Source organism: Notothenia coriiceps, unplaced genomic scaffold, assembly GCF_000735185.1.
Source record: "Notothenia coriiceps isolate Sejong01 unplaced genomic scaffold, NC01 NC01_scaffold00000495, whole genome shotgun sequence".
Classification (NCBI taxonomy): Eukaryota; Metazoa; Chordata; class Actinopteri; order Perciformes; family Nototheniidae; genus Notothenia; species Notothenia coriiceps.
The window spans coordinates 138885-163266 of record NW_011333196.1 but is presented as its reverse complement, the minus strand read 5'-3'; the positions used below and the strand labels follow the sequence as shown (position 1 = coordinate 163266).

The 24382-nt window shown below is 42.1% G+C and overlaps 1 protein-coding gene across 3 annotated transcripts in view; it reads left to right on the top strand.

Annotated features, from left to right (window-relative positions):
• Positions 1 to 20534, top strand: part of LOC104954804 (roundabout homolog 2-like) — a 111847-nt gene extending 91313 nt beyond the window's left edge. For 2 of the 3 annotated variants that reach the window (XM_010782007.1, XM_010781993.1), the window contains 7 exons: positions 8884 to 9008; positions 9605 to 9877; positions 10574 to 10736; positions 12030 to 12287; positions 13559 to 13767; positions 16842 to 17003; positions 17135 to 17629. In XM_010782007.1, the coding sequence (XP_010780309.1) occupies positions 8884 to 9008; positions 9605 to 9877; positions 10574 to 10736; positions 12030 to 12287; positions 13559 to 13767; positions 16842 to 17003; positions 17135 to 17400 (1456 nt within the window). In that variant the 3' untranslated portion in view covers positions 17401 to 17629. Of the gene's footprint in view, positions 1 to 8883; positions 9009 to 9604; positions 9878 to 10573; positions 10737 to 12029; positions 12288 to 13558; positions 13768 to 16841; positions 17004 to 17134; positions 17630 to 19216 lie in introns of those variants that run through there. The other variant, XM_010782000.1, reaches the window with a different exon arrangement.
• Positions 20535 to 24382: the final 3848 nt, after the last annotated feature.

The window sequence follows — 24382 nt, the reverse complement described above, 5'->3', positions numbered from 1 at the left end:
GAGCCTGAAAGAAGCCTGCAACGGGGGTGTGGCCGGGGGGAGGAGAGTCGGCAAGTGGGGCCCCAGGCGCTGAGCGGACCAGAATGGCTTAAGGCTCTTCACACCTACTGCAGGACACTTTGGGTCTCAAAATTGCGTGACTCCGAAGGCGTTGGGGGGGGGCAGCTCAGACGAGATTTAGGCACTTCTGCCGCGCTGCGCACCTTCTGTACCCCGCGGTACAAAGGCCCACGATCAGTCACGTGCCCAGCTTCAGCACTACGTGGGTGGCCCCGATGGAGAGGGTCGGTGGACATAATCGCCCATTCCCCTGCACAAAAGGGAACCGTTACGTCCTGGCCCCGCCTGGAACTATTTACAAAATGCCAGAGGCGTATGCTAAACCCAACCAGAGCGGTGACCGTTGGCAGTGCCCTTGGCAGCGGCATGGGCGGTTTATTGCCAATTTGGACGAGCCGAGGTCCATTCACACACCCAACGAAGAACTTGAGTCGAGGGTGTGTCGCCGCTATGTGTACCGGCCTGGCATGCAAAAAGACCGACTACCTCCTCTGCACCCGCAGAGTGACCCGACGTCTAACGTTCACAAGACCTCTGGGAAAACCAACTCGCTATCCCTCACGCGAGCATCGAGCGGATGACATGCAACCTCCCTCTTGTTCTTGGCCTACAGACGTCGCGGCGCAGAGCCACCTCTCACACCGGCCCTGCTCATGCTGGGCGCAGAGCTGCGACACCACAGAAATGGCTTTGGCCGACCCCCCACGACACACCAGCGCTCCTCCGACCGAATATGCCAGGAGCTCCAGGATAGAATGGACGTCACCACATGCCTTCTTGCCCGCACAGCTGCAGAAGCGGCATCACACACCGAAAAGAACTTATGACCGCGGAGGCATAGGGGGCGACCTGTCAAGGCCGGACCTGGTGTGGTTCGCGCTGATAGTCCGCTCGCGGCCGTCAGAAGAGAAAGAAGGGCCCGGTGCCCTAAGTTGGACTGTCACTGGGTGGGCCCTTGTGAGGTGCTGGAAAAGCTGGGGAGAGGTGGTCTATAGGGTCCAGCTGCCGCCTAGAGGGAGACGGGTGGCCCTCCACAGGGACCGGCTGGCCCCATACAGAGGCGATGCACATCCGCGGCCTAGACCCCCAGCATCGTCTAGGAGAAACCAGACAGTCACTTCCCCCGATTCACTGACTGTGTCCCCTGCTGACCCCCCACATTCACCCCCACCCCCAAACTCACCCCCTGTCCGGGACAGGATGTTCCAAGCCGGCAAGCGCAGCCGCCTGTGTTCACTCCAAGGCGGCCTCAGAGACCAAGAAGAGCCCCGGGCCACCTCAGAGACTTTTTATGCATTCCCTCGGGGCGAGGGACTTAGTAAGGGGGGGGCAATGTAGCGATCTGCATTTATTGTTCAAGTGTTCTGTTAACTGTTTGTGTCAGGCTTCTGTGAGGAGAGCAGGTAGGGGCGGGGTTGGGGAGCAGAGGGTTTTGGTGTGTGTGTGTCTGTGTGGGCGCGTGCAGGGGAGTGAGAGGTTGGCGCGAGAGGAGAGAGAGTGAGAAAGGACGGATGAGAGCCGTTGGTTGTTAATAAAACTGTTTAACTTGAGAACGCTTCACTCGTCATTCCGACACGTCCGGGTGGACGTTACATTGGTGTCAGAAGTACGCAGAGCAATCAAAACATTAAAAAAAGTCTTCAAAAACAATGTCCATTTAACGTCAAGGTATTTTACTTTGTAGCAGGCGAGTCCTAATAGAAACAAAAAAAGCGGATAACATAAAATAAAACGTGCTGGGTCCAGTTACCATCCCTACCGCAGGCAATGCTCGAGAGGACAGAAAGCTTCAGGGAAGATTACATCAATGAAAGAGTCATACCCTTTGATGGATGCATATTAGTGATACGGATAAAACGCACAGAAACGGATCTTGCCTGGATGTGGGATCATTGGAAACCCTGCGTGAGATACGTAACTGGTGCATCAGCAGTTGCATGCTTCTTTTGAGTTCAATTTCTCGATCATTGTTCATATGATCTGTTTGTTTTGATTGTGTATCGGCCGCTACAGTAAGATTGGAAAAAATCAAATAGAACGTGAGAATAATGTAATCCAGGAGATTTCAGTCTGATTGATATCCTGTTGGGTGTCTGCAAATAAATGACTTCCATAGATTTGGACATCCGTTCAAACAGTTAAGAAGCATTATTGCAAATAGGGAATCATGGTCCTGCAGTGCACACCTCCCAAATATCCATTACTTCAAAATGCTTCTTTCCAAATGTTAAACAAGTATCTATTCTAAAAACCTTAATCATTAGCAACATTTAACTAAATCTTTTATTAATTTAACAGCTGGTAGTTCACCATACGAACATCAACCTGAAGTATTTGGCATTCAAAAACTCAGGTTCGGTTGTTGTTTCAAAATGCCAAATCTCTCTGCTTCTTAGGTCTGGTTTCCCCTTTCGTTGATCCAAAGAAAGGTGTGAGGCCACAAAAAACGTGATGAAAAAGTTAAAAGTCCTATTTGGTCTCCCTGATCCTAGACAATTTCATAACGTTCAGGTGAACAGTTAAGTAGAATGTTGAATATTTTAAAATTCTCAATGTCATATTTGCTTCTTGTTGTGAATTTGTATAAACTAAACGATTAACGTTTAAGCAATGTGACGACTGATTGTGACGTTATTGTAATTGGTTACCGGTAGCCGTAGTCAATCAGGAAGTTAACTTTTATTCTGGAAAACCAAAAGATGTAAATTTCTTTCCTATTTTACTGCCGCCCCCGTGTTAAATTGTAAGCTTCATTCACACTGAACTCAGGGAGAAAAAACGCATCCCTTTTTCCAACAATCATTCGAACAAGGGGGTCGTTAGGAAGTGCGCAGCGGCCCTGAACTAAAATGTTTTTTTAATCAATAATCACTCTAGTCTGCGAGCCACGTTTTGAACAATTGAGACGTTATAAACGGTAGCAGCTGTTAGCTCAGCAGCCGCATTTACGTTACTCGATGTAGATTTGGAATGTTTCAAAAGCTCTCGCCTCCCGCCTGAATAATGCTGTTAAAATAGTAGTCTAAACTTCGCACACTACATTTGGTACTGTACAATGTGCCAATAGGACCCATTCCAGTTGGTGGGAGGAAGTTTCATTATGATTTAGTTAAGTTAAACAGTACGAATACCACCCCCTGGTGAATATATACTATAAGTTAAAAGGGCCCTGCAACTTAAAAACCTGACTTAAGTAAAAGTCATGCGAGTATATCAGCTAAAAATGTACTTTAAGTATAAGTAAAAGCACTCATTGTGCCAGGTGGATGTCTCTTTGTCAGTGTTTACTATTTTGGATGCTTTAGGGTTTTATTTATTCTGCTGCAATGAAGTGTGTTATGCATTTGGACTTCTGTTCATGGATGGCCCGAGCTAATCTGATTTGCTAATCAAAGTTTTTGGTCAGGTCGGAACCCCATTCCATCGCAAAATATGATGTACCAGTGTACTTTATATTTGTGTTCTTGGTAAATGCCCAACTTGGCCAGCGCGTTCAGAGCTACGTTCTGGTCCAGTGGAGCAAACGACATTTCCTAGCAGTTGGGACAAAACAAACAAAAAACAAGCAAATGAGTAGCTACACTGTGCCAGTCATATCGTTGAAGGATGGGTCCGACACGGACAAAAAACTTCCTGATAGCAAATCAGACTTAGCTCGGCCATTACGCCATGAACATGGAAGTCCCAAATGCACCAACACTTCCATGCAGCATGTAAATATGAAAACTACAAGCTTCCAAAAAATGAGTATAACACTGTGCCATGAACAATTTCACTGGTCCACCAATGCTCTTTATCTTATACTTAAGAAATTTAGCGATTCATCTCGCATATTTTTACTTAAGCAGGGTGTTATAGTGTCAGGTCTCCTTTTTGCTTATAGTATTTTTACATCAGGGATCTGTGTATTCGCTACTTAACGACTAATTCATATGAAACTTCCACCTATGCCAACTGGATTTGGTGGCGTTATTTGCCATGTGTACATGATCCCCAAAGTAGTGCGAAGTTAGACTTAAGCTATTACCAGCATATATCAGGGCCGGAGGCCGAGAGCTTTGGAAATCATTCAATCTACTAGAGTAAACGTAAATGGCGGTGCTGAGCTAACAGCTGCTAGACGGTTAACGTCTTCATTAATTTAAACGGTGGCCTGCAGACTAGAGTGGGGATTATTGATTAAAAAACATTATTCAAGGCCGCTGCGGGCACTTCTAACGTTACCCCCTGTCGAATGATGGAAAAAAAAAGGGAAGCGTTTTTTCCCCTGAAGTCAGTAGTGTTGTAAGCCTAACAATTAAACCACGGAGCGCGCTAAAAGTAGCAAAGAAATACATCTTTTGTTGCAGAATAAGTTAAATCTGATTGACTACGGGCCCTAACGTAACCAATACAATAACCGTCACAAAGTAGTCTATGCTAACGTTATCGTTTGTTAGTACAAATTAAAACAAGAAGACAATTATGACATGGAGTATTTCACATTTACAGTGTACCTAAACGTTATGAATATGGTCTGGACCAGCCAAATAAGAGCACGTTGGTAACCTTCATACCACGTTTTTGTGGCTCACCTTTCTTTGGAATCAGAGAAGGGAGAACCAGAGCCCTAAGAAACAGAGATTTGCATTGAAGAGACAAAGAACCTGCATTTGGATGCAATACTTCAGTTGAGTGTATCTAATGGTGAACTACCAATGCTTTAATAATAGGATTTGTTAAAGTGTGCATAATGGATTTAATGTTATTAATAGATAATAACTGTTTACACATTGAGATTTGAAGCGAATATTGAACGAGTATGAGTATTTGGAGTGTGTGTCCTTGCAGACCATGAGTTTCCATTTGCAATAATGCTTCTTAACCGTTGAAACGATGAGGTGTGTCATCTATGACAATTTCAATTTTCTTGATCCACCACACCACGATATCAATCCCCCCCCCCCCCCCCCCCTCCCCCCCCCCTGAATCTCCTGGTCCTTTACTCCACGTTCATTTGTCTCGCTTATTGTAGCGGGCCGTAAACCAAATCAAACAACAATCATAAGAAGTAATCGAGAAATTGACGTCAAAAGAAGCTGGCTGCTGAGGACAGTTACCGATTCTACGCAGGTTCAATGATCACATCCGGCCAAGATCCTTTCTGTGCGTTTTATTCTATCACAATATGCATCCATCAAAGGTTATCACTCTTTTCCCATTGACTGTTTCTTCCACCGAGCCTTGTCTTGTGCGCCTCTCGAGTTGCCTGGCGTTAGGTTGGCTAACTGGTACGCCCCAGCAACTGTTTTATTTTATGTTAATCATCTTTGTTATTTCTATGTGCTTTTGGCCGCTACAGTAAAAACCTTGCGTTAATCGGACTTGTTTTGAAGGATTTTTTTGAGTTTGATTGCCGCGTACAAAGAGTATTGTACGTCCACCCGGCGTGTCGGAATGACGTAGTGAAGCGTTCTCAGAGTTAAACAAGTTTATTAACACCAACGGGGCTTCATCCGTCCTTCGTCACTCCTCTCTCCTCTCGCGCCAACCTCTCACTCCCTGCACGCGCCCCACAAGACACACACAACCAAACCCTCTGGCTACCCCACCCGCCCCTCCTGCTCTCCTTCTTTACAGAGCCTGACACCAAACAGTTACAGAACACTTGAACAATAATGCAGTCGCTACATTGCCCCCCTTACTAGGTCCTCGCCCTGAGGGCGCGGATGCATAAAAAGTCTCTGAGGTGGCCCGGCTTCTCTTGGTCTCTGGGCCGCGCTTGGGAAGTGAACACAGGGGCTGCGCTTGCCGCTTGGAATCCTGTCCCGGACAGCGGGTGGGGGTGGGGTGTGTGGGGGTCAGCAGGGACGACAGTCGTGATCGGGGGACAGTGACTGTCTGTTTCTCCTGACGATGCATGGCGGCGGGCGGAGCGCTCTGTAGGGGCGGGGAGGGGCGTCTGCGAGCAGGCGGCGGTGTTTTAGACCCTCTCGTGCAAGGCGCTGACAGTCCGCTGTTTCTTGGACGGTGACACCAGGTCCCCGGGAGCGCGCGCGCGTAGTCAGGTTTTTGGTCTCTGCGCGGTGGATGCGGGCAAAGGCATGTGCTTCGGGAGGCGAGTATTCCGGGGCGCGAGACCGTGTTGTCGGCGGGTCGGCCAAACCTATTTTCTGCCTGGTTGTTCCGCAGCTCTCGCCCCGCATGAGCAGGGCCGTGGCATGATGTGCGAATGAGCTTCTGGCACCGCATTCTGTCCAAGAGACTGCATGCGTCGTTAGCGAGACTGCTGAGCAGATAGCGTTAATACAGGAGGGTCCAATCACTGCTGCATGGCTCTCATTGACAGCGCTCTATGCTGGAAGAAGATCTGGGGGTCTCTGAGGCCGGGATGGGTAGATGTAACGAGTTGCCGTAGTTGGGTAGCCAGGTTGTCGGTAGATGTGCGGGTCGCGTTCTGAAAATGGGTCCGCCTGTCTCGACGTGTTCCGATGTCGTAAGACAGGGTCGAATGTGTGTCGAGTGGAGGCTCTGTGGTGCGGGAAAGTCAGAACCACGGTAGTGTTGAGCCTAAGTACTCGCCGTCCTTTCTGGCTTTTCTTTTCGCCTCCGTCCAATTCTGTCTCTGTCCTTTTTCTCTCCCTGGACGAAGCTCTGCTGTTGTTGTTGCTGGTTGAGATTAATAAGAAGGATCCACTTGTTCTTCTTTTCGATTGCAGTGTGTTCCTCGCTTTGTTTGTGTTTTTTTGGTCAGCTGCGGTTCTATCCCTATTCCGTCTTTGCACGAGGGGGTGATTGCTTGTCTAAATGTATTTAGCTCTTCTTCTTCTCAGCNTCAGCTAACTGACGATATAAACCATTTTTACCAAAACAAAACACAAGTCTCATAAGAAGCATCTAAATGACCCCTTAGCGAAAAATGCTAACGGACATTGGCACCAATGTCCGTTAGCATTTTTCGCTAAGGGGTCATTTAGATGCTTCTTATGAGACTTGTGTTTTGTTTTGGTAAAAATGGTTTATATCGTCAGTTAGCTGAGATTATTTCCGTTAATCTGGTATAACACATTAATAGATTCTTAAATATTAAGATCCCCTGAGACACAGTGTCCTGAAAAAAAGAAACAGGGTCCCCGCCGGCGGGGACCTTGGGGCTTTGAAGGCATGGATGAGGGTTTAGGCAGCAGAGAAAGAGAGTGATGGGCGGGGACGGGATATACTTTTGAGGTGGAAGAAGGCCGTTTTGGTGATGTGCTTGATATGGTTTTCAAAGGAGTCGAAATGACTCTGAGGTTGTAGATATTAGAGGGGAAGGAGAGAGAATGGAATTGTCAATGGTGAGGGAGAGATCGTTATTGTTTTTGTAAACAATAACGTATGTAACTAAGTACATTAACTGAAGAACTTTACTTAAGTAACATTTTTAGGTACTTGTACTTTACTAGTATTAGTATTTCCATTTTATGCTACTTTATGCATTAGGGAAATAATGTTTGTCGACAGCAGTAAAATACAACAATATTAAAATGATATATACTGTATATAAATATAAATATAATATACACACATAAAGGCAATGCACAATGATGACTTTTACTCTTTATATGTTAAGTACATTTAGCTGATAATACTTTAACTTAAGAAAGATTTTGCATTAAGGACTCTTACTTGTAATGAAGTGGTTGGACAATAATGTATGGGTGCTTTAACTCCAAGTAAAGCATCTGAATACTTCTTCCACCTCTGCTTTGAGAGTCCACACAGCGGCCAAGAGAATGATAAAAAAAATGCCAGAAGTCAACCTTGCCTTTGTATTTGTTAGTATCAAAAGAGAACACTTGCTTTGCAGGAAGGGAAAGAGTGAAGGTCCTCTGCTTTTTCTTTTCCCTCCTTTTGCCTCTTTTCCTTTTGTCACACCTTAACATGCAGATAAGCCCAGAGCTAGAACAAATGTAGCAAATAATGGCCAAAAAATAAACACTTTCTCTCCCCGTTTGTTTGCGTGAGCGTGCTTCTCCACATACGTGTTGGTGTTGGCACGTGTTTTTCAAAGCAAATGTATGTAAATGTATGTAAACGCTTGCGTATTCTAAAATGGAAATTATTGATGTAATTGTTTGAACACCTTTAAGCCATCACCAAGTCAGCTATGAAACAATTCCCTTGGCATTTGGCGAATCAACCCCGGTGGAAAAATTCTCTGTGTAGCTGCACATTTAACAAACATATGCGGACAGGGTGTATGTGAGCGTTTTGGCGTTTTTGCAGCAGCTGATAAGAAGTGGTTGTAAATTGCCTCTTTTTTTCCTCCTCCTCCTCTTCTTTGACCCTAAATTGCCGCCCACAACTTTCCTACCTTGAAGTCAAAGCCTGCATTCATGCTCGTTGTATTTCACTAAGACAAAATGACACGGTAGCTTTCCTAAACCACCTAATGGGCTTTTGCTGTCTCTGTTGCTATGGAGACGGTGCACCACTGTAGCCGATCTGCCAGAGGCTGTCCATGATTCTCAATTTAAAATGTAAATTTCTGTTGTGCTAAGGCTCTAAAGTGGATTTAGTGTGTATTTAGGCCTTCCTTGTTTCTCCGGGGAGAGTTAGGAGTGCTGGAGTTAAGCGGAGAAAGAAGTCTGATTTATAGACTTGCCATTTTATGTCTCTCTGTTGTTTATTGTCGCCTCTTCGCCCAGGCTACTCCACAGGCGAGAATATGCTGAATGAGTTTTCACATCAATTTGTTGTTGATGCAGCAGGAAGAAAATGAGCCGTACTGTTACGATGGAGGCTGGATATTTAACTACGTCTTCTTGACTTTGTCTCTTCCCAACGAACATCATCTCACAGCCGACCAGGGCTGCTGAAAGCGGGGGACCAAGGCCTCCCCTGGTTGGCTGACTCCTGGCCCTCCACTAGCCTCCCAGCTAACGGCTTAGGGAGTCCCAAGGGCGGAAGCAACTTTGGCCGAGGAGGTAAATAGAAACCAGTAAACAGGCTGTGGGTGTTGGGAAAATACGGTTCTAGCAATGCCTGGTCAGACAGTTTTGATGCTCATCCGTTGGGAAGCGCAGTGACAGGACATCACAAACACACAAGCACACACACGCAAATTAAAAAACAGCCTCTGAGGGCTATATTTCACTAATTAGCTTTGACAAGGGTGATATTTCGCCGTGTTTCTCACATACTCTTACGGTTTTTTTTCTCTGGTCTTATCGGATCGAAGTGTTTATCATGTATTTGCATGTCCTCTCAGCTCATTGGAACCCCGCTGAGCTGCAGGCTTTTTGTTTGTGTGAGAGTAGAGCTGAAGGTTAGCGCTGTTTGAATACCACTCTGGTGTACGCTCCCACCGGGCCCCACAGCGCGTTGCATGCTAATTGTGCTAGTAGATAATCACTTTCATTTATATCAAGTCCATTTGAGATCTGTATTTAACTAATACCGAGTGCCAGAGCAGCAGGAAGCGCTAATGACCTTAAAGATCGTTAACTTCGTGTCAACTTATCTCTCCATGATCCCCTCTTCTTACCCATCCTCGCTCTGTCGCTCTCCTCTTTTGTCTCAGATGTTTTACCATCCGCTGCCGTGGAGAAGACTGGCACCATGCTGTCTGATGGTGCCATCTATAGCAGTATTGACTTCATGGGGAAGGCAGGGTACAGCAGCCCGGCGCGAGGCATCCAGCCCACCCCCTACGCCACCACTCAGATACTCCAGTCCAACAGCTTCCACGAGCTGGCTGTGGACCGACCTGATCCCCGCTGGAAGGCTTCTCTCCAAGCCCAGCAGGAAATGGCAAACCTCGGCTACTCGCTGACTGACAGGCGCCCTGGAAATGGTATGTTGAAGTTCAGTTGTAGTTTTTTCATGCTGTGATGTTTTCACTCTTGTGTATGCAACTTGGGGCTCAGTAAAATAACAGCAAGGGGGTTTATATTCTATGACTTTAAGGGAGTTGGCAAAGAAAACCAGAGAAAGAGCAAAATGAAAAAGGAGGGAATTTATGTATACATATTCACAGCAATGGACCCCCTAGGATAATGTTCCTTAATTACCCTTCTGTCTTCATCACAATTCTACCCCAGGAGCTCATCTAGCCCAGAAATGTCACCCAATCATGACGCATTTCTCTGGGTTAACTTGATTAGCGATGGCGGAAAAATCCCTCAGTGTTCCGAGTATTTTCATGCAGTGTATACACATTACGGGACATTTTTTGTAGCTACGCACAATAGCCTGTGTGCCTCAGCTAAATGTCAGGCTTACCGCAGATAAAGCAGAGCGAATGGGGAAGCGACTTAAAAGTGGTTTGCCGCAGGTTTTGGTGGCTCTTTAAGGAAATGTCAACATTTAGAAAAAGTCCTAATGCGCTGTCAACACACAAAAAAAAAGAAGAAATAATTAACGCTGGCTGCGAGGCAGGATTGAGAAAATTCAGATAAAAGATAGCTTTCAAGGTATGTGTTTGTGATTTCGGTGTGTACAGGGATTTCTTCACAATGTGTAGACCTTCTCTTCACTTACCTCCCCCCAGGTGCAAAGGTCGGGAAAAAAAAGAAGGTGAAGGGTGGGACAAAGGCCTCTAAATCAAATGGGACGTGCTGGGCAAACATGCCCCTGCCTCTACCACCCATGCACCCCCTCCCTGGTACAGAGGTTGACCTTGACCGCTACCCCCAGGAAAACCACGGAGGAGGGTAAGATACATTCATATCTCATCAATCTCTACCCCTAGAACGGATCCACACAAACACCAAATAAAAGACGTTGAAGGAAGAAACACATGCAAGTACAGAGGTCACAGTATCCTGTGTGTGTGTGTGTGTGTGTGTGTGTGTGTGTGTGTGTGTGTGTGTGTGTGTGTGTGTGTGTGTGTGTGTGTGTTCCATAGTTCACACAATGGTGAAATAGACCAATAGCTGCCTATTTTCCTGATAACGAAGACCCCCAAATAGTGCTTTTTCCTTTCCTATAGTATGTTATCTAGGTTTCAGTGCATGTAAATGGTCTGCAAAGTCTAAAATCCCAAAGTTCTCTCCCACACATCCCCCCTGCCTGATACACCTCGATTAGACTCCTTTGATTACTTCCGGGACATAATGACATCACTACTGTATGTAACACTAACGTTCTATTGGCTATCGCTCTAACACATTGTACGTGATAGGCTAAGAGGCGTGACATCTCTCAGCTGTTGACCCATCACAAGTGATACATCGATAGATCTGAAAACTATCAGTTGATTAATCAAAAATGAAAAGAAAAGTTGGTTGCAGCCCTTAAACTTAGCTGTTTTTATTTAACTTTCCAAAGGGAGAGAACCTGATTTTGATCATTTGTATCTGTTTTTTTGGAAACACATTTAAAGATTATTAGGGAATGTATTTAAAACTAACATGTGACTTCAGACATTTTGTTACGGTGGATGAAGCAAGCAGGACCCAAATGCAGATTACACTGATATTGCCTTTATTTCAAGGATAAAATAATAACTTGGACAAAACAGAACACTCACCAGTGAACTCAGTCACAAACAAAAGACGAACCAACACTGATAACAGGAAGAGACAAGACTATATACAGGGAGGGGTAATCACAAGACGAGAAACAGCCGGGCAGGGGAGGAGAAACACAAGGGCCACAGGTGAACACAATCAGATAATTAGACACACCAGGGAAACTAACGACAGGAGGAAAAACACAGGGAAAAGGACCAGACAATACACCAAGAGGAAAACATGACAGGGAGAACAGCAAAACACCCAAAACAAGACATACAAAACGTGACATAACACAATAATCGTAACACATTTGGTCCAACTCTCAAGAAAAGTAAGTCTATCATCATTTTGGTCCATTCAAGCTCTTGGTTGAGGAAATTTACTCTTAAATCTTGAAATAATTCCCGTCCTGTTCGACAATATGCAATTAGCTGTTCAACAAAGCCAACGATGATTATTAACAGGTAACACATTCCTTCTACATGCCAGATATGACAGCAACAGTTGGGCCCCTCCAATGTCTGTTCAGACCTACCGCCACCAGGGTTTGGACAACGAGGAGGAGGATGACAGAGGTCCCACCCCCCCGCTGAGAGGAAGATCTTCCTCGCCAGCGACAGCTTCCTTCAGCCAACCCTCGTCTTCCTCTCTCAGCTCTACCCACCACGACGAAATGCAATCCATTCTGCAGGCCCATCTGGATGAGCTGACCAGAGCTTACCAATACGAGGTGGCCAAGCAGTCATGGTAAGGAACTTTTAGAACCAAAAGCTAACTACATTTTGAGCCATTGGCATTTGATTTAATTTAGCTCTCGCTTTTATCCAAAGAAAACAAAGCAATAACCCTGCTACTACATTATACATCAATTAAAACTGTATTTAAATATTACGTTTTGTGACATATTAGAATAAAATACAGCTTAAAAGACTACTCCAAATGTTGCGTAAATCTCAATCTCTACATGTATGGCAGCCATTCTATTCCAGTGTTTGTAGAATTCCAACACAGAATTTTTTTCAGTGGTTTATAGAAACTGATAATGCTGCAGTGTTCTCTTATTATTTTCCAAAGCTGTAAATACATATTTATATAAACACAAGTTGAAGTAAAAATGTGTACATCTAGGCACACAGGCTGTGTATTGGCACAGGAAAATATATATTTTTCTTATGATAATACTTATTATAATTTGTATGATTATTATTAGCTATCAATAAGCCAAACCTTTCTAAGTCCTACTTACAGAAGAGAGATTATTTTTGTCAAGAAGTCGGAACAGGTGGGTATTAGTCAGTATTAGATTATGTTTCTTTGTTTAAGATAAAGACCCTTTTTGTGACTCTTAGATCATTTGAAAACGTAATGTGTGTATCCATCTGAATAATGTTGAAATACATTTGCTCTGCACAGTAGGAGATATACCTGTAATTGTATTCATTGTATGCTGTAAGTTTGAGTTTTACATATCAATAGCCGATGTTTGAGCGTCTTACAATAACATGTGTCAGTCCCAATCCTGCGCTCCATGTTTCTTGCGGGCGATAAACACAGCTCTGCATTGATTGCACCTTTTGATAGAACATTGGAAAACTTGACAAGTCAGGGACGACACGTGCTGGAGGGTAATGACTGGGTTTAGTCTAACATGCTGCTCTGACATCAGTAAATAGAGTTGGTAATTATGCATGCATCTACTCTATGGCGGGATGTGAGCCATCATGGAGGACAGCTGTGGGGGAGATAAGAGGCATGTTGGTGACAGCCTTGCCCATCCTGATATCCTACATCCAGCCCAATTACAACTGCATTGTGTGAGCAACACACACCGGAACAGAGAAACTAATCAGTGGAATCACTTCAGGCATTCATAGTCCGCACATTGCATCTTTACTATTCTGAATATGCACTAATTTTGCGTTATGTAAACTGTTTTAGATTATTTACCTGATATTCATTGCTTTTTTTAAATGTATTTTGTGTCCATTAATACACAGTATTTCCCCACAATTAATTAGGCACATGAAGGGCAGTCCAAACGTGTCCACCGCCCCCGTCCCTCCGATGGACTTCATGTCCAGCACACTGGGCTCAGATCTGGGAGCGACTCTACTTTCTGAAGAAGACGAGGATATGGAGGAGGAGGAAAGATATGCTATGGTGTCAAAGAATTTGTGTGGCTTTGAGTACACTCCTGGTCACAGCGTGGATAATCTTGACGGCTCAGGTATGTGTCCATGTGAAAGAAGTTATTGCTTTTCAAAAGAGTTCAAGTATCTTGCTCCAACACCACATTATTTCTGCTGCACAAAATATGATGCAACATTGAGAAATGTTTCTAACGCAGCGGTAGATTGTATAAATAATATGATAATCAAAACATGAAGGAGCAAACTTAGGGATATGGGCGTGTGTAACCATATGTTATGTACAAATATATGACAATACATACATTTCACTATGAACTTCTGAATGTTTAAAGTATGAAAAGTGGATGATATAAGTATGACTACAAGTAGATTTGGTCCACATAGTTGACAAAGGAAGTTATATTGATACAACACCTTAATGCAATACCCAAACTAAGTGAGTCTGGGGGTCCGGAGGGTCCAAGGGCCAAATCATCGCAACATGCAGCTTTAATTTATGGCTGTATTTTTGATGTATTGTTATTAAAAGGACACATTGCTATCTATTCAAGGGTGTCATTAAAAAAATCTGCACCTCATCACTTATATTAAGTTGCAGATACTGAGTACACATATTTGAAAATGTAATTTATCCTTTTTTTTTAAAAATAGGACTAAAAATGACATTTATTTTGTGGTTTATTTTATGATCATTTTCTGGATTCATGGATAGGTTGTTTGGTCGATATATTGTCAGAAAATAGTGAAAAAATGGTTCCCAAGTCAAAGGTGAGGTCTTTAGAATATCTTGTTCTTTAGACCAAAATTCATAGATATTCTGGTAAATATGATATAAAACAGAGAAGAGCAGGAAATCTCCACTTGAGAGGATGAAAACAGCATTTTTGTACTTAATGCATTAAGATAACACTTTAACCATTAATGGATTAAGGAAATAGTTGATGACTTTTCTTCAGTCAATAAACAAATCGATAAGTCAAGTAAGTGTTGCAGCCCTAATGACTCTAATGCTATTCCTAACAAAGCCTTTTAGCTGCCATGCAAAGGTATTCCCGGCAATAAAATATTGCAAAAAGACATGGCTTTGAATTTTCAAAAATATTTTCCAGTGTATTGCAGAATTGTCCAATATCAACCCTCTTGTCTGCCAATAGGGTTTGGACCGCTGGGGCAGCAAACACTGTGCAGTCTGTTGGCCGGCTGAACTATCACCTACAGACACATTGCATAGTACAAAGACCAAGGCACACAATGGACCATTAAACTGTACATACAAGCCCCCACTGACACTTGTCTAGGGGTTGTTATTACGGATAATACATAATACATCAGGAGTGTGTTTATGTAGGCAGCAGCCACAGTGATTGACACTAACAGGTTATATAGAAAAGTTGGTAAAATAGGAAAATGTTTTCTAGGCTTAATAATTATTCACACTTCCTATCTTAATCATATACCCTTTTCCTCTGTAAGTTGTCTGTGTCAAAGAGATAGGCAGACAGTCTGTGAACAGTTGCTTGAAGCCATTCTTGCTTAGACATCAAAAGCAAAACATAGAATATTTTAGTGCTCTTCTTGAAATAGAAAAGCCCACGTCTAACATTTAAGATTTGATGCATTTATAAATAGGGTTCTGTCTGAAAGTGTTTCTTTAGAGAGAAACTTGAAGGCTTTTCCCACAGGGACAGAAGTGTACAATTTTTAGACTCCATTGTTTGATGGGTTAAGAGATTGACTTGTGCATAGAGAATATGTGTTTTCAATAGTTTTAATAACCCGTTGCGGGGCATATTACAGGTCACACAAACATTAGCAATGCAAACATTTATTGTGTCATGTTTAACCGTCAAGGCAGAGAAAATAGCTTCAGTCCAGTGAAACAAATCAGGAACAAAGCTGGTGCGTTGGCAGTATTTCCACAGGGGATGCCATTAAGCAGTTGTGCATGTATTCTTTTAATAGCATGTTAATAAAAATGTATTTCCATGATGTCTGATTTCAATTGGTGTTGTATGTAACTTAGTACAACGGGTTGCTTTAATGCTGCAGCAAAGATAACAGTTCTTCAAACCCTCTGATTAAAGCATTAACTGATTTTCTAACAAAATAAGGTTAGTTTGAAGAAGTTAATTCTACATAGCGTGCAATTGAAGTGCTGTGAATCTTCTTTTACAACATTACCATATGTATGTAAGCAAGTTTGGCACAATATCTAGGAAATAATTTGATTTCTTTCTTTCTCCTCCTTTTTTTCCTATTTTCCACTAGTGGATTGCTTTGTACATCCACATTACTCTTTGGTGTCTAGCTCAATCCACTGGGTGTGAACCAAATATGTGTTCAGGCACACTTAGCCAAATATTAATCAAAGGTGACGTATGATGAACAACTCACATTTGAAGTGCTTAAACTTATTGGTTTGGATACACAAACATTTGTGTATCTAGAGTGCTTACCAACCCATTAACTGAGAAATAAGACTAGCAACAAAGAATCTGCATATTTTTGATGCCAGCCAATCAGAACAGACTAGGCATTTTTGGGAACAGGTCTTAAAGAGACAGGCACTTAAACTGAGCGTTTAAGACAGAGGCAAATAATGATATATTCAGACAGACAGGATGAGAAGAATACAAGTTTTTTTTTAAATTAAAGCATTTAAACATGTTCTAGTAGAAACACCAAATTAAAGTATGAAACCTAAATATAGCACAATATGTCCCCTTTAACTCCCTCTCTGAAGGTAAAGCTTGCAGAAGTCATGCTTAGGCAAATCTTCATTAAAGGAGACGTTTTATTAAAGACTAAGTGATTACATTTATTTGTTTGTGTACAAATACGTGTGTACTTGACGCGCCTATCAACCCACAAACTGAGAAATAAGACAAGCAACAAAGGAACCAAAGGTTTTTTGCCAGCCAATCAGAGAAAAACTACTTTTTTGGTAGTGCGTCTTAAAGAGACAGGAGGCACTTAAACTGAGTGTTTAAGACAGAGGCCGAATAATGGTATATTCAGACGGACAGAATTAGAAAAATAAAGTGTTTTTGAACAATATAGCAATATAGCAAGTGTTCTATTAGAAACCCCAAATACAAGTCTGAAATTTGAACATGTGCTTAATATGTCCCCTTTAACTCCCTCTGTTTAGGTCAAAGCTCTCAGAAGTGTCGCTCTGACATCTCCAGCTCAGCAGACCCCGGCGCACAGAGCACTCACAGCCTCGGCCACAAGAGGGCAACATTGACTGGCCTCAAACCTCAGACTGGCAAGGTCGGGACTCTGCCAAGACGAAGAGATACCGACAAAGACGGTGAGTTGAGTCTTTTGCACTCTCAGCCAATGTTTGCCATAGTATCCTCCGTTGTAGTTAATCCAGCGAGGAGTGCTTCTATCATGATGTCTCATTTGTGTACTTTGCCAAATCTACCATCCACTCCACAGCCCACACACCGGCTGCAAATTCCCTGCACAGTGTGGGTTCCCGCATGCACAGCTCGTGGGCAGCTGCGGCCTCAGACCCCTCTGAGGAGTGCATGGTGACCGTGTCGACGCTGGAGCGGCAGCATATGGCTTCCTGGAGCGGAACAACAACATCCAACAGGGCCACCCTGAGTAGGGGCTCCCACAAGAGACCTGGCACAGATCCCTCCCACAACGGGCATCCGTCCACCAACAGCACAGAGAAAAGGGAACACTGTAGGTGTTAATCCTTCGTGAGGATGTGTTTTTGTGTGCAAATTACACATGATGATTGTTTTCAATAAGCTTAATTTAATCACGATGTCACAACATATAAAACAATAACAGAATTCATGTAAATAGACAACAGCTTAACACCATGCTTAAAAATAAATGCTTTCTGAAACATCTTGTGCGTAGGTCTTGAAAGGAAATAAAAATACAAGCTTAGTATTACAAACAGTGACACCTAAAACCAATAAAACAACCCATGTTTTAATTACCCTATCGTTATCTTTAATTTTAGTGTACTCTAGTCATTTATTCTCAGAAAATGATGTTTTTAATATAATGGTAGTAGGTATTTTATGATGTAGTCGTACTCTTTACCGATGAATTAAAAGAGGGCTAATATCAGTTTACAGACAGGGAGGGCCAGCCCACCTTCTGATACTATATTGGTTGCATTATGGGTCATCAGTAATAAATCTGAGAGCTGAGTGACAGACAGCGTCCAGATGTTTAAACTCTGCAATAAAAATATTTCCCCAGGGCGACATAGATATACCTGCTATCTCTGATGGCCGCCGGTGGGAGGTTCCATTCTCAAAGGGTTAAGACTGGAGATAGCAGCATGTCCTTAAATAATCCGACCATTATTCGATACCGAGAGAAAGGTTGCTCCCACAATCCTTTTCCAATAACAAAATAGGAAACAGAATCCTTTCCTACAAAAATAAATCCTGGATTTGCTACATAGGTTGTCTATAAATTCGTTTTAAGGTAATCCAGAAGGAATTACTTGAGGAACTTGGTCAAATGTATCATTTTAAAAGCAGAACTGGTGGGTTTTTAAATAGAGAAAAAAGATAAAAAAATATTCTGAAGGGTATCAAATGAGAGTAGCACATTACCAATGGCTTACTGGATAATTTGCCAAACTGTACAGTAATCTAAGCAAGTGAGGACATAATGTGCATGTTTTATTTCTTTTAAAAGACATTTTTAGAATCCAGTTTTATTTGGTTAATCCATATTCTTAAAGTGACAGCCACAAATAACACATTTTTGCTATATAATTATGAAATTGTATGGCTTCTCTGTTCTTCGTCAGTTTATAAAGAAGTACAGAGAGAAAAAAAAGATGTTCCTCTTGAAGCCTGCTGCGACAGTTTCACAATACAGTTAAAGAGACCCTTTTATGTTCTTTTGGGTTTTCCTTTTTATATAGCGTGTTATGTAAATGTTCGTGCATGTAAATGGTCTGCAAAGGATAAAATCCTAAAGTTCACGCCAAAGTGAAATCTCTCACACAACCCCCCCCCTGCCTGAAAGAAATTCATTTGACTCCTTTATTTCCGTAATATAGTGCCAGCGCTTCTATTGGCTAGCGCTTCAACACATTGTACGTGACATCTCTAAGCGGTTGACCAATCACAACAGAGCCGGCCAGCTAACCAATCAGAGCAGACAGGTCTCTGGTTTCAGACAGAGGGTGAAAAGAGGTGCTGCAGCACAGGCAGTATGAGAAACATAGAGAGCTTTTTGAACATTAAAGACAGTAAACATGTCACAGTAGAGGCAGAAAAAACGGAACCTGGAAATGAGCATAAAAGGGCCCCTTTAATTGAAAAAATTGCTAAGAAATAAATAAACAGAAAAAGTGAAGAATGATGCTCAATTTCCAGTAAGGAAAAGCTGAAGATCCCATCAATGTTGAGCTTGCATTCACACCGAAATGTATCCTAGGATTGTGAGGTAGAGATGCGTATGTTAGTATTTTGCTTTCTATTTAATGTCTCCCAAGATATTCAATTGTTGTTTTTGTTTTGTCTTTTATTCCAGAGTCTTTGTGAAGCATCATACCCTGCAGATGCTCCCGGGTCCCAGGACACCTTGTTTGTAAGCGTCATGAGATTTTCTCTCTGCGACGAGACACTGAATGATGTTAGGAAGGACGGAGAGGAGACAGAATGAAGACAAAAGGAACCGAGCGCGCGATAAAAATGCAGAGCTGTAAATGTCATGTACAGACACAGACACCAGTCTCACAGTGTTAATTTCATCCCCCTCTTCAAAAGAGTAAAATCGTATGTTGTATGTCTGCTTCTTCTTTTTTCTGTCACAGCGTGTACAAAGATTCACAGAGTGGAGATGAAGAAAAATCACAACAAAATGACTAATATGAAAAAGGACTTGCATCATTTGTAAATATATTTGTTAATGTTTTTTTTTCTCTCTTTTCTTTTGCTTCGCTATGCAAGCCAAACCCAATGTTGTATCTTTTGTGATTTATTACTGTGAAGGATTTTCATTAATGCTCAAACTGTTAGCTTATTTTAATGAAGCTACTGTATCGTTGTACTTTGCACAGAGCGTTTTGGTGAAAATAAGCACAAACCCATTGTCAGCTGAGCTGAGGAGGAGAATCTTAATGGCAGAGAGGGACGTCTATGATAAACAGAACCGAAAACAGAAGATATATACTTGGCTGCGCTATACTTGTTTTAAAGAAACACATATATTGAGAATGAAAAAGACACAGGTAAATACTTGGAAATAATATGCCAATATATCACTTATCGCTGGGAGATTATTATGCATCATACCTATAATGGTTCTCAACAAATGTTTACCAGTTTATTGGGAACAAAGCAACACAATGTTGCGATTTTAAAAGCAAAGACATAGGAACATAGGGTAAGCGTCTCTGCCATTCACAAGAGTATGTTAATCAAAATATATATGCATTTGTTTTGCTAATTATTTTCCAATTACATACAGTGACATATTGAGTGCAATATTGAATGGGCAATGGGGCAGTACATAGGGAAATATCCAGGCCAAAAGGCCCTCGAGAATTATGAGATGCAGAATTTAACAATAAGTATATATGAATTTAAAAATTACTTGACCAACTGCCAAAAAACATTTTCCAGTTTTAAAGTCTAGCCAATTAGCATTTTTCTGCCAACGAGATTCACAATGCGACGTCTTGCCACATGTTTGGATGGTTTTTGTTTTGATCATTGTTCTGGTAATGACTACTCTTTCAAGAATCTTTACCTGCCATATTGGTTTGCCCTCAGGAATAAGCAGCCACATACATTTGGGCAGTTTTTCAATCCTTTGATGCAAAATAAAATGTGTATGTGAAAATGAACCATGCGTTCTCCTTACTGTGAGTCTCACACAAATACATTCATCCACTAATCGACCAAAGTACATTTTTGGGATTTTGAAATTCGTCAATATACAGTAATAGATCCTCAGTATTGAAAAGGTTTTAGATTGCTTTTAGTTTTTTTATATCTCGTTTCACTTTTTGATAATATATGAAATTTTTGTGCAGAAACATTGCATACTTAGGTAATATATTCAACTTTTTGCCACGTCACCCTCTGTGTAAACGTTTGTTTAAAAACTTAAAAGGATTTTTCAATTCCTCAAGGGACTGCATAAATCAGAATGAGTAAAGTAATTGCACAAGATAAATGTTATTTTAAGACAACACTAACATTTTCTTTTAAAACACATGGGTCGTTCTGACTTCATTGATCCTATGTGATTCCTTTTCTCAAACACGGCTGACGGCACAAGTCAGATAAAAGATCTGCTCCCTGATAGCTCTAAACGGATTTGATTTAACAGTGACATTTGGATCCAACATAATTTTTTGTCAAATAACCATCACAAAGCAGAACAAGATAAAGGTATAAACTGTCTCCCTTTCATGGTGCTCCCGATGATTGATGGGATTCATGCTTAACATTTATTTTAAGTTTTTATGTGTTAGATTCAGTATGTTCTTGTGTATATCAGACAGTTTTTATCCAGCTCAGCACTGATAGATCCAATCTAAAAGTAGATTTAACTCGCTGTAGATCGCGAGCACCTAAGTGAGATGTTTTATTGTCTCTTGCTTAACTTTGTGATGGTTATGTTACATTGCCTGAAAGATTTCTGTAAGATCAAAATGTTGCACTGCTGATTTAAATTAGCAGCGGAACCACTTCCCAAGATTGCAGCTAATCAGGAAAGAGGCCTGAGGACCAGTTCCCAACTAAATAAAAAATATTGATTTAAAAAAAGTTAATTTAGATAGAAAAGTCTTCTTTAAAAATAAGGAAAGGGGGGTGTGTATGAAAGAGCTTTCAATGAAAATAAACCAGAAAAACAGCCTGTGGGCATTAGGAAAGTGTTAGGAAAGCATAACTAGTGATGTTACGTATTGCGCCTATAGGCTTCGGAGCGTGTGTCGAGTAATTCCGGAAGTTTTTTGTGAAGCATGTATCGAGGCTTTTATCGTTTTGGGCCAGTGACGTCACCTATGACAAACGAAGCCTCGCTGCCCCTCAATACCACGTGACTGCTTCAGAAATTGCTTTAGATCGGTTGAACCACAACGCTCATATTACCCATAGGTAATATGAGCGTTGTGGTTCGTTGTGGTTCGTTGTATCGTACTTATTATTAATAAGAACGATATTACCCCTCCTGTACCCGGGCCCGGTGACACGATGGAATTAAGAGAGCTCAGACCCTCACATATATTAAGGTCGGAACATGTCATAAGTATAAATAAATAAAAGCATAAATAAATCAAGGAATAAAAACAGGAATGATTGAATAAAAACAGGAATAAATACAGGAATAAATAGCATGCAGTGTTTTAAGATTCAGTGTGTGAGCTGTGGCTCAGCTGGAAAGCAGAAGGGTCAAGTTGCAGCCGCAACAAGATGGTACAAACAAACCATGCCCACTTGTACGCGACACTAACCCTAACCCTAACTTAAATAGTATATAAATATATCTAAAACTACAAGACGTTAATTACCTGTACTCTGTGCTCCACATTGGCTTTTTCTGCGCTCTCTTTCCATGTCTCTTTAAATATCAATGCATCAACGTCTCACGTTTTGGGCGCGCTCTCTTCTGACCATATTTGGAAGTTCAACTTCCTTCAAATTCCTAGAGTGGCAACTGAAGGCCAAAGCCTCATGGTCAGGCAACGCCAACACTTTTTAGATGTATTTAAAATCTTCTCTGTTTAACATCACCTTTGCTTGAATCCTTCAGAGTCCTCCTGTATTTTCTCTGGTTTTCATAATCTTGACTCCCCAGGTGTATCAAACGGTTTATGGAGGTAACACAAACAATGAGCTAAGGTGGGAGACAGCAATTCATAGCTTTCAATACCCTTACGAAAATTCCATCATCTATGGCCAAAGAGCAGCAACTTTTCATAAGAGCATGAAACAAGAAAGAGGAATCTCGGAAGCATCTCGTTTAACCTTGCACCCTGGTTTGAATATTTTCTTCCTGAACATAAACACAGTGAAAGGGAATAAAAGATGACAGGAGAACACTCCCAAATTCATCCCATTGATGGTTTTTCTCGGCTCCCAATAATTACAGAAAGAACTGTGCAGAATCTAACCGTGGGAAAGTCAATTCAGAAATAGAGGAAAACTGTTTTTGTGTGTATGGATCTTTCTAATTCTAAGAGCAGTAAAAGCAAGTATTAATTGGAATCTTGCGATAGGTCATTCTATGGACTTTATCCTGGAAAATAATGCTCGGCAGCTATCTCAAGAGCTCCAACATCAGCAGAGTTGGGCAATGAAACAATGTTTTCAACAGCTGGGGAGATAAATAACATGTGTACATGAGTTTAAATTGCAACAGTTCTTCTTCAAGGAACATTTCCTCTCGCTTCTGTTGTGAATTGACCTGAGAAGTGAGTGTGCACTGTTGATGTACAACAGAGTCAAGGGTAGGTTGCATTGAACCATCTGCTGTCGCATTGTATACACCTGCATCACAAGAATTGTACATCTTTGTTTTTAGTGACAGCTGTTGTAATGGAGGACACAAGTTTCAATCTGTTCTCAGGGACTTTGCCATGCAGAATGCCACTCTTTCCATTGAATGGTATCTATACGCTTTGAAGTAAAATCAATCCACCTTGAGGATAAAGGCCAGACCTCTGCAAGCAAATAGTCACTTGTTTTCCGATTGCTATCTGACACACTTTCCGGGCCTTGACTATGTCCTTTGCAATGTTTGATTCATTGTTAAGGTTTAGAAGGTTATTATCAATAGCGGGTTTAGTGCCTGCTAGAGAGGTGGTACCAAAAAAGTACACATTTCTATTGGCTGGGCGAATTGCAAACCACGCCCCGTAAAACTCGTAAAAACTGAAAAGTTTTGTAAAGCCGCCATTGCATTTGTAGCATTATTAGCATTAGCATTAGCCCCGCGCACCAACAGAGAGAGAATAACTTATGGCAACACAAAAGAAAACATGGGAGCGGTGGAGTGATGAGGGGGGCCCTTTCTCATTTCTCTAACTCCCCTCCTCGACTCCCCTCCTCGACTCCCCTCCTCGAGACTTAGTCCCGCCCACAGGAGATGCGAGCGGAGGAGCCGAGGAGTGGAACCGAGGAGAGAGGAGGGGAAGCAGCAGGCGCTTAGAGAAATGAGAACTCCTCTCCTCTGAGAGGTCATTTTAAAGAGACGTCCATTAATGATGACAGGAGGCACAGCAGCCCTCCGTCTGATGGACAGATGTGTTCATGACGACTTATATATTTACTTTGAATTCATTCACAGTGCGGTATAATGAGACAATAACAGGCTACAGATGCGGGGACACACACACACACACACACACACACACACACACACACACACACACACACCCCCCACACACCCACACACACACACACACACACACACACATAGGCTATATGTATATATTTATATAAATATACACACACATATGTATACAATTTCAGAATCAAACAGAGCACTCTCATAATAACGTAACACTATCAGAGACTGGATATATCCCCCTCCCCCCCTCTCTGGTCGCTACAATGAGGAAAATAAATCAAGGGCCAAAAGTTTTATTTACAAGTATTAAAAGTAAGCAGAGGACACCAAACCAACTGAGACCTGTCTGTCCGCTGCATCCACGCAATGTACAACACACAAACCTACTGTACA